General features: G+C 46.2%; 1 protein-coding gene across 6 annotated transcripts in view; it reads right to left on the bottom strand.

Moving 5' to 3' along the window:
- The window catches only part of LOC142568051 (nuclear exosome regulator NRDE2), a 268,770-nt gene that overhangs the window by 171,689 nt on the left and 84,135 nt on the right, over positions 1–12,946 (bottom strand). For all 6 annotated transcript variants that reach the window (XM_075678129.1, XM_075678132.1, XM_075678130.1 and 3 more), the window contains one exon: positions 7,003–7,214. In XM_075678129.1, the coding sequence (XP_075534244.1) occupies positions 7,003–7,214 (212 nt within the window). The remainder of the gene's footprint in view (positions 1–7,002; positions 7,215–12,946) is intronic.

Raw genomic sequence — 12,946 nt, 5'->3', positions numbered from 1 at the left:
TGGCTGATAGCATCGCCCGCACCGAAACGACGCTATCAGGAAAAGTGCCGGCAGTGGGGAGCGAATGCTCCGTCAGCCTCTCACTCCAACGGGTCACCAAAACTCGAGATTACACAACCTCCAATACTAAATGTATGAGAAGACAGCTTACACGGTGCAATGCCGACTCGGCATGCCAACTCTTTGCACATGCAGCAGATTACCTCTAAAGCAGGGAGCGCGGTTGCGTATGTGCTCAGCTGCATTTACAGCCATGTGCAGCCATGGCCCAGACACGTGCCAAAAATGGAGACATGCGCCAACTTTCCCCCCACATTCTGCCCCATAGCATGCGCTTGATTTGGTTACCATGAGCTAGCTCCCCTCCTTCTCTTTCCCATTACTCGTGCGGGCAGGCAGCACTCGTGTGTGAAGTCACCATCTTTCTTGTTTCACCCTCACACACTTTCACTCACACCTAAAGCACAAAGAGCGTGGGGCACGATAGGATCTTATCGCACTTTGACTTTATATGGAACATGATGTGACTCCACTTCAGCATTCACTCTAGTCGCGCCGTGCATGATTCGAGAGTTGTGTTTGCAAGCAGCCACTTGTATTTAATTCACATCTGTGGAAGTTTCCATTTATTGTCTCGGCATTCCTTTGCAGTGGCTGTAGAATTTCGTTATATTGGAATCGCATACAAACACACTCCGTTTTATTGAGGTTCTAAATACATGGTATTCCATAGATAAGAGGTTATGAAAATTATAATACTTTGTTATATCGACAATTTTGTTATATTAAAGTTTGTTATATCAAGGTTTAACCCTTTGAAGGTCGATTTTTTTCACCATATGCGACCGCCCAGAGTCGATTTTTTGTATTGCAGATTCCAATTTTTCTTGGAAACTTATTTTGAAAAAAATTTACCGTAATTTTTCTAGGGTGACCGTAAAGTGAGAAAAAAATATTTTGCATTGGTATATATGTACTCTTCATTGACAAATAACAACTATAAAGAACTAGATAAACTTATAAGAATTAAAAATTTGATGCATTGTTATACACATAGTTCAAGGCTTTGAAAATGAGCACACGAGAATATTTCGCAAGACTCAAATGTTCCTGCTCTTACGCCAATATGTAGAGGCGCCGACAAAAGTGGTATACTCCATGCAGATTGCTACTGCAGCGGTGTTGCTCGGCATTTTGGCGAGCTGAAGCACGAAACATTGACACAAGTCAAGCGACATGCTTGCAGATAATAAAGGGCACCCATTGGCTGTCTCGATCCCAGATGCTGCCTGTAGATGGCGTTGCAATGCAGTTTGCCATTGCTCCGGCTCCCACTGCATGAAGTATACCACTTTTGTTGGCGCCTGTACATCCATAGTGTAATCAAACTGCTTAGGTGCGTGCACTCAAGAAAACTGTATGGTTGTGTGCATGTCAAAAAAGCAAAACATGTGACAAACTTCCGCTAATCTTCATCTTATCGCCAACCAGAAGGAATTAGTTTTCAAAGTGTCAAAAAATAAAAGAAGCAACAGAAACGCATGCACGACGGCATCCTTCCTATGAACACCCCTGTGAGCAATAAACGAGAGAGAAAGAGGCGGTCACCTTTTGAGCGATTAGTAACGAGATAGCCATCAGTTTTGCTAATGCAAGAAGCCCAGACCGCCCGCGGAACAAAGCCCAAACTGCCACCCGCCCGCACGTGCGCAAATGCGCGAGCGGTAGTATATAGGCACGCGGGGGCAAACTAGCGCTAAAACAAACCATGCAACGAAAACCGAGAGAGGGAGGTGCAAAAGGATAGACAGTTGGGCGAGTTGGTACGGTAACGGTCTGTGTCCGTGTTCACTTCGCGCTACTAGCCAAGATCAAGAAGAGGGACGTGCGCGAAAAAAATTCCCTGTATTCTCACATAGTGGCAGCACATGACCGAAAAGAAAAAGTGAGGAAATTGGCGCCCTTTTTAAATGTACAGATGGTGCCGTAAATATATGGCATCAACCATTTTTGAACTTGTTCGTAGCTCCGTATATTTATGTCACTGACCCTCAAAGGGTGAACTGTATATATATCAAAAATTTTCGCAGAACACATCCACAATGATTTTATAAGTTATGCCCCCAAGAGCATTCAAGTGACCCGCAATACTCTTTAACTATGCTCAATTTCCAAACACCAGTGGAGTCTTCTTCCTCATCTTCCACTTCCTTCTTCATTTTTCAGATTCTAGTTTTTTCATCTGGTGCCAGCGTACCCTGGCTGCCTTAGTTTTGGCAGCATAGTGACAACATTCTGCCACATTATACCATTGCTTCCTGTCCTCTACCTCTTCTCTTGGATTGCTAATCTATAACTTCTGTGACACTTGGTGTGCGGCTTGTATAAAGCCCCTTGCGACAGATGCCCCAGCAGAGTGAACTACCAAGACATCCAGCCTCTTGGTGTTTGGGTTGTATAAAGCCCCTTGAGACAGATGTCACATCAGAGCAAACTACCAAGACATCCAGCCCCTTGGCACGTGGGTTGGATAAAGCCCCCTGCGACAGATGCCACAGCAGAGTGAACTACCAAGACATCCAGCCTTTTGGTGTGTGGGTTGCATAAAGACCTTGTGACAGTTGTCACAGCAGAGCGAACTACCAGTACATCCAGCCTTGCATCCAGGATTGCATCACACAAGCTCACCAGTGATCAGACTATGCTGATTCCTCAAAGGGGACTAAATTTTTTTAAATTTCTTTTTCTGCAGTCATCATTTTGAGGCCAGACAGATACCCGGCCAGCCCCGCCAAAGTGGGTGGTGGTAGGCAAAAAATGCCCTCACATTAAAACACTACACTATGTGTAGTTCTTGTGCACACTGGTCAAAATGCATATATTCCAAGTGTCCTGGTTTTTCTAGAAACGCACCAATTGAAAGCCCCCCCTCCCCCTTTATGGCACTTCCATGCATGATGATGATCATTTACTGGAATGCCCTTTGAAATGAGGCAGTGATCAATAGTCGCCTAGCCTTCTCGAGTTACTCAGTTATGTTATACATGCTTTTCATTCTAGCATTTTCTGTACACGTCTCCTTAATGTTCTTTCTCTACCTACCTTGTACTGCTGCCTATGCAATGCAACAGCGTGCAACAGCACTGCAGTGCCACCTTTTCCATTACTTAATTGTCAGAGACGCTGTAGCCTAAAACCACCCACACAGAACGCACCAAAGAGATTGTAGGCTTATGCTTCAGGCGTGAAGGAAAGAGACAGTTGACCCAAATCGATGCAGGGTATAGAACTGTGAGCCATGGCTTGTGAGACACACACTTGTGTCTTGTTTCTTCAACTTCACAGTTCTGACAGACCATCTACGGCAAAGAAAAAGTGACATGAGTTGTCTGCTATCGTCGACAGAACTGCTGAATATCTCTGGCAACATGCGCTTCTACAACTACATGCCATTACTCCGAAGAAGAAACCCCTGCCGAGGAACAATGTGCACCGTGTTGGAGATGCGACGCTTCCAGAAAAGGTGCAGCATGTGTCAGCCCTTGGGCCTAAGTTTGCCGTGGAACCTCGAAAGTCGCCACACGAACTTCTCACCCTTGTTAGGCAAGTTGCTGGACGTGCCCCGGACACCGAATTTGAAAGGTGTGTTGCGGAAGGTGTGGATGTTTCAACGCATTGCAAACCTTCCACAAAGGTACTCCTGATCGGATATGTTACATCGTTTGTGAAAGCGAACTCGTTGTCACTTTTACCCTCTGACAAAGAACGTGGTTTTGCTGCCCTGCCGTTGGGTGACCTCAATGCGAAGGCAACCGTTGCCATTGATTCAGTTTTTAAATGTGATGACAGTGTTTCCCTTGCAAATGTGAAATTGAAAGCAAAAAAAACAAAAAACTATGCAAATCCCTTAGCCTTGAGAAGCTAGCAAAAGTGACAGAAAAAACTAAAAAGCTAAGCCTAGACATTTTCTTCTCAGCTAAGACGCATAAGAATGACTGCCCTCTGCGGGTTATCGTAACTGAAGTAGCGACTTGGCAGAAAGCTGTTGGCATGTTTTTGCAAGATAAATTAAACCTTCTAATCATTGACGATCCTTACCTCGTTAGAGATTCTGGTGAAGTTATTAGTTTTTTAAAAGAGAATGAAAAGGGACTCAAGATGTTCTCGATCGACGTTAAAGATCTGTACTATTCACTTCCGCATGACAAGCTGCTTCTGGTTGTTGAAGAATGCATTGATGACTTTTGATCAGTTAGCTTTCAGAATGCTGCAGGTGTTTTTGTTAGCAGCTCTCTTGAATTGCTCACCTTCTACTTGAAATCAACTTACATTTCATGGAATGAACAAAATTACATACAAAGGAATGGTGCTTGTATAGGATCATGTCCGGCGCTCGTACTAAGTAATATTTATCTAGCTCATCATGATCGCAATATTCATGGTCACCTAGCCACGTCCCCTGTTGTCAAAGTGTGCAGGTTTGTGGCCGACTACCTGATATTTATTGATTGCACTAATCCCGCCTTTGAGCCTGCTGTTTCTGAAGTCTTGGAGATCTTTAAGAAAGAGCTGGAGCCTCTAGAACTTACGCATGAGGTCCCTATTGATGATTCCTTGCGCTTTCTAGATCTCAGGCTGAGCCTTGCTAACAAACATGTGCGCTGGTGCTTCGTACCGAGAAGTAAGAAGCCACTCTTGCCCTTTAACTCCGCACACTCAAAGCTCGTTAAATGAGGTATTATAAAGTTATGTCTCGTTAACAGCCTCAATAAATCGTGCCCATACCAGGTGCAACATAGCCTTGCTGCTCAGGTTGATCGCCTTTCTTGGGCTGGTTACCCTTTGGCCTTAATTTCAGCCATAGCGGAACAGCTTCTGAGGCACACAAAAAGTGATGATCCCGCTCAATCAGGGAACCAGCAGGCTGAAAGACACAGGTTTGCAGTGCTACCCTATGTGCATGATGTCTCCCATAGGCTAAAGAAAACTGGGCAGCGTGCAGGAATCACAGTCGTTTTCTCAGCCCCGGAAAAATTGGCAAGGCTCTGTAAGCATGTAAACGCGCCTAAATCGCATATTGCTGAAAGGCCACAGTGCAAACCAAAATTTGGTACTGCTTGCGTTCCTGTACACAGCTTTGTTTTGCTTAAACAAGAGCTCAACAAACACAGACACCAAGAAAGAGAATAACACTAATTCGAACAGATTTACATGAAAACATAAAGATAAAGAGTGCCATGTACATACACAGTATGCCATTATTCCAACCATTCCATATGCACATGGGATCAAACAATGTTTAAAAACATGATCAAGAATGCTACCATGTGCATGTGTTCTGCAGATAGTCTTGCTTTTTCTCAATTTGATCATTTTTTAACCTTCCTACTTTAAAGATGTTACCCTTCTGCACACAAGAAGCATGCAGTACAGTCGAACCTGGCTATATCAAACTTGCAAAAAAAAATGCCTATCAGTTCTATGTAGGGCATAATTCAATATGAGCCTGCTAAAGAATTGGACATCACAAAAACACATACCATTTATAAAATCACTTTATTGATGAAACTAGCTTAGTTTCACATGAAATAGTGCTGTATTTTCTAATGCTTGGGCAATTTCGCTACATGCGACGCATGCACTTCTCCACATAAGAGAGTTTTAGATTAGGGGATGCAAGCGGCTTGTGTACGCAAGAAGAACTAGGGGCGACAGTACTGTGCATGTGCACACCCAAACGTAGGGGTCTGCGCATGTGCAGTACCATGGCCCCTAGTTCTTGTGTATGCAAGTTGCTTGCGTCCCCTAATCTAAAACTCTATTGTCTAAAGAGTCGGAGCAGCTGAAGCCCCAACCTTCCACGTTCGTGCAGAAGCACCAGACTAGTGCGAGTGCACCAATCACCTCGTAGGACGTGGGCAAAGGATCGCCGTTGCTTTCCTCATTGTGCCCACTTTCACTTGTGCTCAGTACCGTGTCGGCAATGTAGTCTTTGTTTTTGGGTTCTCCTGTGGTTGCGACACCATCATCTGCACTCACAAATTCGACTGTTGGCTCGTCAACGGCTTCCGGAAATTCAGACAGCTCGGTCCATACTTCGGCAACACCGGCAACGGTTTCATTGCACTCATCAGAATTGACAATCGTCACCGGGCACACGGAAGCTGGCACATCTGAAGCAATTTCGGATGAAACACTTGCACACGGCCGCGTGTACGCATTGGGTGCCACGGGCACCGGGTTGCGAGTTTGTCCGCTTTAGCCCTAATCTCCCCCTTCAAGATCGTGCCGAGAGTGCTCCTCAGAATCTTGCCAAGGTCATCCGACTTCTCACCGCATTCGACCCAATTTATGATTTAAAGCTTCACGGCGAAAAGCTAATTCTGCCACTTAATCACGGCAACACTGCGGGAGAAGGCCCACAAGGCGCAAACACAATTAATCAGAAAACCAGCGAGACAACTCGCACATGCACCATCTTGCACAACGAGGGCACAAGAGCCTCTGATTGGCTGTCTGAGCAACTGCTGCAGGCGGGCCAGGATCATTTTTTGCAGAGGGGTGTCGACGGCTTGCCCGACACAGCGCGGTCACGGTAGGGAGAGTGTTTGAATGAAGCCGTGCCGCCGCGAGGGAAAGCTAACTTCTGGGGCACTTTTGCGCTGCTTGTCATTTGATATATCAGGAGTCGCTGCTATTTTTGTTCAATGTAAGCTTAATTTTTGCAATATATACTTATTGTAACTATACCATGTTCAGAAATTGTTTGATATACAGAATAATTCGATGTAAACGGGTTCGATATAGTCGGGTTCGACCGTAATGTTTCTACAATCTTAAAAATATGTGTTAGCCCTCCTTTAACCCCTTGGGTGCCTGATGTTTCGTGCAATTACGCCTACCGTGTGCTGGAGGTGCAACAAATTCAATTTTTAAGCAACACATTAGCAGTCTCCCTAGGACACCCTCTATGGGGGTCCCTTGCTCAAAGGAACCATTTACCTTGCAGGTAGCTGCGGGTGGAGGCATCATGGATGCGCAGCGGGTCAACGTCACCATTCCCAGTCCGACTTGGGAGAAAGTCACACACGGGGACGTAGACCAGGTTGTGCTCGCTGTGGGTGAAGGGAAGGCGTGGCTGGGCAACATTGGCCACGCAGGAGGGTGGGAAGGCCTTGCGGTGCCAGTAGCGGTGAATCTTCTTTTGACGACCCCTGCCACACATACATGCAAGATGCAAGCAAACTGTGGTCGTTGTATGCAAGTGCAAGAGAGGTAGTTAGGCAATGGACAAGAAAATCCACCTCCGTTCCACCTTGTGAAAGTGGATGTACAGCGAAGCTGGTGCAGACGTTAGACAAGCACCACCATCCCAACTGACATTAGACAATGTTACACAAGCGACATACATCACATGCATGCACATGTGCAGAAGTGCAGCATACATCCTCACTCTTTTAGACTGTCAGCCAAGTACACTTGGCGGATGGCCTCATTGAACTAAATTATTGTTTAGGAGTAAGCTGCACCAGAATATGAGTGAAGTACGATTTGCGCACAAGCTGCGGACGTGACAGCTTCGGTTTGTAATACGAACGTACAAGAAAACATAATTCTGTTATGTGGAAACTGAAAGACAAAGCTCTTCTTCAGCTGCAGTTAGAGGTCTATCCTCATTCATCCTCATTCTTGTAGGCACTCTGCCTGGTGCAAGTGTGTTATTGAACTAACTGAATTTCCCAAAGTAAACTTTGTCACAAAATTCATAAAGTACAACTTAAATACAACCTACAAACATGATAGCATCAAATTTTAATTCGAATATATGAGAAAAAATAATTATGTTATGCCGAAACTCAAACACAAACCCCTTTACAAGCAGCCGCGGTGGTACTGTTGTTGAACAGTGTTTGCCATAATGTTGATTGAGGTCGCAGCACACACTGTGTAACAGGTGCAACTGGCACAGCGCCCATGAATCAAGGGCATTGTGTGCACACATTCGACACACGCACACACATGTGCAGAGCTGCAGCATACATCCTCATTCCAGCACGTCCTCCGCCTGGTGCAAGTGCATTATTGAAGTAATTGAATTTCTCAAAGTAAACTGTGCCACAAAATTCGTGAAGTATGACTTACACACAACCTGCAGACATGATAGCATCAGACTGTAATTAGAATATACGAGAAAAACATAATTCTGTTACATGAAAACTCAACCACAAACACTTTTACCAGCTGCCAGTTATGTTCTTTTCGGGGGGGGGGGGGGGGGGGTGAGCAAGCCACAAAAAATTCCGACCAACTAGAGACTAACAGCTTCACTCTAAAACAGATAGTCTTCAGGGAAATCAGTGAAGACTTACTTTGACAGGACGGAAAGAAGATGACACAAATAGGTACCTGCTGGTTTTCCGGAAAGTATGAGCCAACCAGCTCAGCTGAGAACCATTGCACAGCTATAGCTGTGCCGTATGTGAAGATAGAGTGAAACCTTGTTAAACCGTACCCACTTAAACAGTAGTTTCATTTTAAAAGTAGTAAAGTCAAATCCCCGACTCAGCGGCCACTGAACATAGTGTGTTTTGTATCCGCATAAACCTTACCAGCTTATTGCGTACATATCGGTTAACACAGTGTTTCCGCTTTTCGTCCTGCAAACACAGTGGTGTGCCATCTCCATCGGGCGGCCCAGCAGAACAACAAGCCTCAGAGATCAGAACGGCCTCCAAGAGACATGTGCATTTGCGCGTGAAGCCACATCAACATCAACATCATTTCGGCGCTGTGCCATAGAATAAAAAAACGTGCCAGAGAGCGTTGTGGCATCGTGCAAACAAGGACTCCCGTTATGCCGAAGCTCGGATAAAAAAGACACCGGGTGCTCGGTGTAGAAGAAAAATTAGACATTGTTCATGCTATCGAACATGACACGAAGAAGTCGGCGCTGGTATGCCACAGGGATCTACTGTTGACTACGGTGTGTGGCATTTGGAATGCGAAGAAGTTGCTCGACAGCGCTGCTGCGACCACGTAGAGATGTCGGCTGCGGGGTTCGACTCTTCACCATCGTTGCCTCTGCTGTTGCCAGAGTGTTGACTAGCGACAGTGATGAGGACGACACGGAAAGCGACAGCATGGGCAATTCAGGTCCAACAGTGGCAGAAGCTGTGCATTACGTCAGCCTCATGAATGCAATTGTTGCAATGAGAACAGCACACTACAATGAAAAAGGCGCCCTCGACTTCTGCAGCGCTACTGCCCGCATGCACGGAGAACATGCAATGCCAACGAGGAATCTGCTATGCGAGTGTTTGCCGAGAAGAGGGGGCTGGCTGAAAATCTGGCTTGCAGCAACGGTAAGTTTGAGGTCGCTGTCATTGCTGCTAGGCCGCCGCGGCATCAAACGAAAATAACGCTTTTGTCGCACGAAGTGAATAAATACTGCATGTTCTTTCCCCTTTCATAGCACTTTCTCCGAGTTCCGTGTTCCGTTTTTCACAGGTAAGTGGGCGATCGTGTGCTATTTCGTTTAAACAGTACTACCGTTTAGTACATACTTTTTCCCAGCTCTGGCCAACTACGGTTTAACGAGGTTTCACTGCACATACTAAGCAAAGCAGTGGACCCCTATCATCACCCACAACATGACATTCATCATTATCAATTGGGTAGCTAGGCACAAGTGTGTCTGCTCAGGAATGACCAACTTAGCCCGGAGATATTTTTAGTAGAGCAGTGCATGGGCTCGGGATGGCCCAAAAGCCTGGACCTGGCCCGGCCCGCGGGCTGGGCTCGGGCCATTTGGAGATTCTCTCACTCTGGCTTGGGCCGGGGCCGGGCCAGGCTTTCTATGTCTCGGACGGACCGGTCGAGCTCCCTGATCTCGACTACGTACCTTATGCGAAAGTATGCTTGTCGTCTCGCATGTAGGTACAGCAGGAAGTGCAATGTATTTATTCATCAAAAATGGAATCTACAGGGACGGGAGAAAAGTACAAATGCTAACAAAAGGCAAACAAAAGCTAGCGGAGGCTCGGAATGCGTTTCCGGTTCTACCAAGTACCGACGCTGTGGAAAAGCCGCTGTTTTCAGGCGCTTCCCATTAAAAGGACTGAGAAGGGAAGCGTTTGGGAAGCGAAGATAAGTCTGTGTATGGTGCATGTGGGGTCACCTTTGCCACACATTCAAATTATCCAAGCGGTGGCGCATAGGGGCTTTTCCAATGGGCAGTGGTATTGCTTGAAGACTGGTCGTTGACCGAAGTCAACAGGAAGCACACGTCGTCACTGCCCATGCTAGAAAGGTCACTGTTTTCTTTCAGCAGCACCTTAGAAATGGGTGAACTTTTTCAACTCGCCGCTGTCGGGACCCAAAAAAGGGGACGATCAGGTGTTTTGTGGCATTCTCAGGACGAGGCTTCACAAAGTTCCAAAGACGCGCACCCGGAAGCGTTTGCCTTAACCTTTCATCAATGGACAACTTGTTGTTTTTGCACAATAACTTAGAATAACAATTGTGTGCGCACGCTGCATTTGTATATATTCATGATTTTGTCATATGGAATGCAAGAGTTCAACATTATAAGGTTATTTAAATAAACTGATCTTCTTGATATTGTTAATTTTTGTGTCGGCTACGCTTTATTGCAGGTCGGGCCAAGCCCGGGCCGGGCCTTAAACTGGCCTAAGGCCGACCTGGGCGAACTCAGGCTTCTTTAGCGTCGGGCCGGGCCGGGCCGCTTGTGGTAGTGTAGGGCCCGGGCCAGGCGCGGGCTCAGAATAACGGCCCATGCACAGCTCTAATTTTTAGGACTAGCAGGTTCTCGAACCTTAGTAAATATCCATCCTGTTATCATGTAATCCGTCTATACAGTCAGTTGTGCATACTACAGAAGTGAATGCATATTAAAGGAGTGAGACATTTCAAAAGAACTAGAAAAAAAACAGCAAGCCCACAAAATGTGATATTAGATCTAGTGTAACGAAGTCTGGAAAGTCTGTCACAATGAACAGTTTATGCAGCTTTCCTTCAGCACCTGCACCTCTTCTCAAACCTAATGCAACATAATGAACTCTGCTATGGCTTGCCACACACCCCGCCCGTCGCTTAGTGCTGGCTAGGTCTAACCAAAACCGCCACGCTGCTCCATCAGAGTTTGCCACTGAAGTTGCAGTTTGGTGTTAAGTGCAGGATGCAGTGACAATAACTATAATAATGTTATTGCTGGCAGGACAACTAGTGCTATACTGACCATTGCAAAGTCAGTACACTGTGTTCTTGCTTTTATTTCACTGCATTTAGCAGTTATAAGCTAGGAATCAAGCTACCTGTGTGATATCACGCTCAAATGCCATGGCTACGCAAATAAAATAAGAAATAGTTCACCTTGTTTGTTTTGAACCAAGTACCCTCTAGATGTGTGTGTGCATGTGCTCTACCACTTCTCTAAACCACACTGTTCTCAAGAATAAGTTGTGCTATAACACTAATCTCAGAGTTCACAAGATAGCTTTAATGGGTCACATTTAGAGGAGACGCATATTTCCATTTTGTTAATGGCCCAGACATGTGAGAGCTGTGCTGCCTTTGCCCGATGCTTGTATGCAATGCGCGAGTTGCAAGAGAAGTATCCTTGGACTGCACCTACCGTATTTACACGATTGTAAGTCGACCTATTTTTTTAAATTTGAAAATCTGAAGTGGGGGGTCAACTTGCAATCGAAACCAAAACATGGCACCACCAAAAAAGCGAGACCAACGGGAGGTACAACCTAGTTACAATTTTATGTTTGCTCTATGGCCCTACCCGTAGCTTTTTGCTATCTCGCGTGTTCGTTCGCTTTTCGGAAGGGTTTTTCAACATTTCTGAGAGTTTTACAGTGCACACAACACTCATGGGGGGGGGGGGTGCCAATAGCTGATGGAAGCGGCGCTGTTCCATTCGCGGCGGCACCCTCAGAACGGTGGCGCTTGCGGGGAGTATCGGTAGTTTATGGAAGAGCAGACACCGCTCACGTGTTTCTCTTTCCCTGTAGCTCTTAGCTTTCTCTATGCTCTTAGTTTGACCAAATGCATTGGTTTGACGCATTTGACTTGACTGCAGGCTACGTGCTACTTCCATGCTTCCTCAGTCATTATGAGTGCTCCAGGCCCTTTAATCATTCAGCGCTCGTTCACAGCAGCGTTCAAGAGGGCTGCCATCCTTTACGCTGAAGAAAAAAAATCACTGCGCAGTGGGCCGCAAGTTCAATGTTTCTGAGAGGGTGGCGCGAGAGTGGCGACTGCAGCGAAGCGAAATTTTCACCTTTGACGGCAAGTGAGGAATTTCGTACGAGCCAAATTCCGGATGCCTTTCGGAGATGTAGGTCAAGCTTCCGGCGTATGCTGCTGAAATGCGTGATCGGTCCCTGCCAGTGAAGTATGACATGGTCATGAAATAAGCCCGGATCTTCGCCTTTTAAGGACCTGCTCCACCGTGACCACAACGAGTGGCTGGCGGCAGAAGACCGCAAACTTATGTCAACCGGACCTGTCAAAGGAGCCTCCCTGACGGCTGCATGTGGTTGGGTGCATTCGGCACGCGCAGCTGTTCCACAAGATGTCGTGGTACGGACATTTGCCAAATGTGGAATTTTGCTGGACGACAACGTGCTGTGAGACCGTAGCAGCGATGACGACGGCAGCACTAGTGAAGATGAGTAGTCCAGTGACCATGTCAGCTACTAATAAATTTTCGTTATTGAATGCTCCCTCGGGTATGCTCTTTTTTATTTTTTTCCTGTCGCATGCTATATGGGGGGATCGACTTACATTCGAGTCGACTTACATTTGTGTAAGTACGGTACATATTACGGAGGAGTACACGCTTGCTCCGTTGGTCCCTAGCCGATGGCAACGCACACTACGTGTGAACCAGTGCTTAACTGTTCAAACGAGATCA

Source organism: Dermacentor variabilis, unplaced genomic scaffold (assembly GCF_050947875.1).
Source record: "Dermacentor variabilis isolate Ectoservices unplaced genomic scaffold, ASM5094787v1 scaffold_16, whole genome shotgun sequence".
Classification (NCBI taxonomy): Eukaryota; Metazoa; Arthropoda; class Arachnida; order Ixodida; family Ixodidae; genus Dermacentor; species Dermacentor variabilis.
Note: the sequence above shows the minus strand (reverse complement) of the source record. Positions and strands in the feature narration are given on the sequence as shown.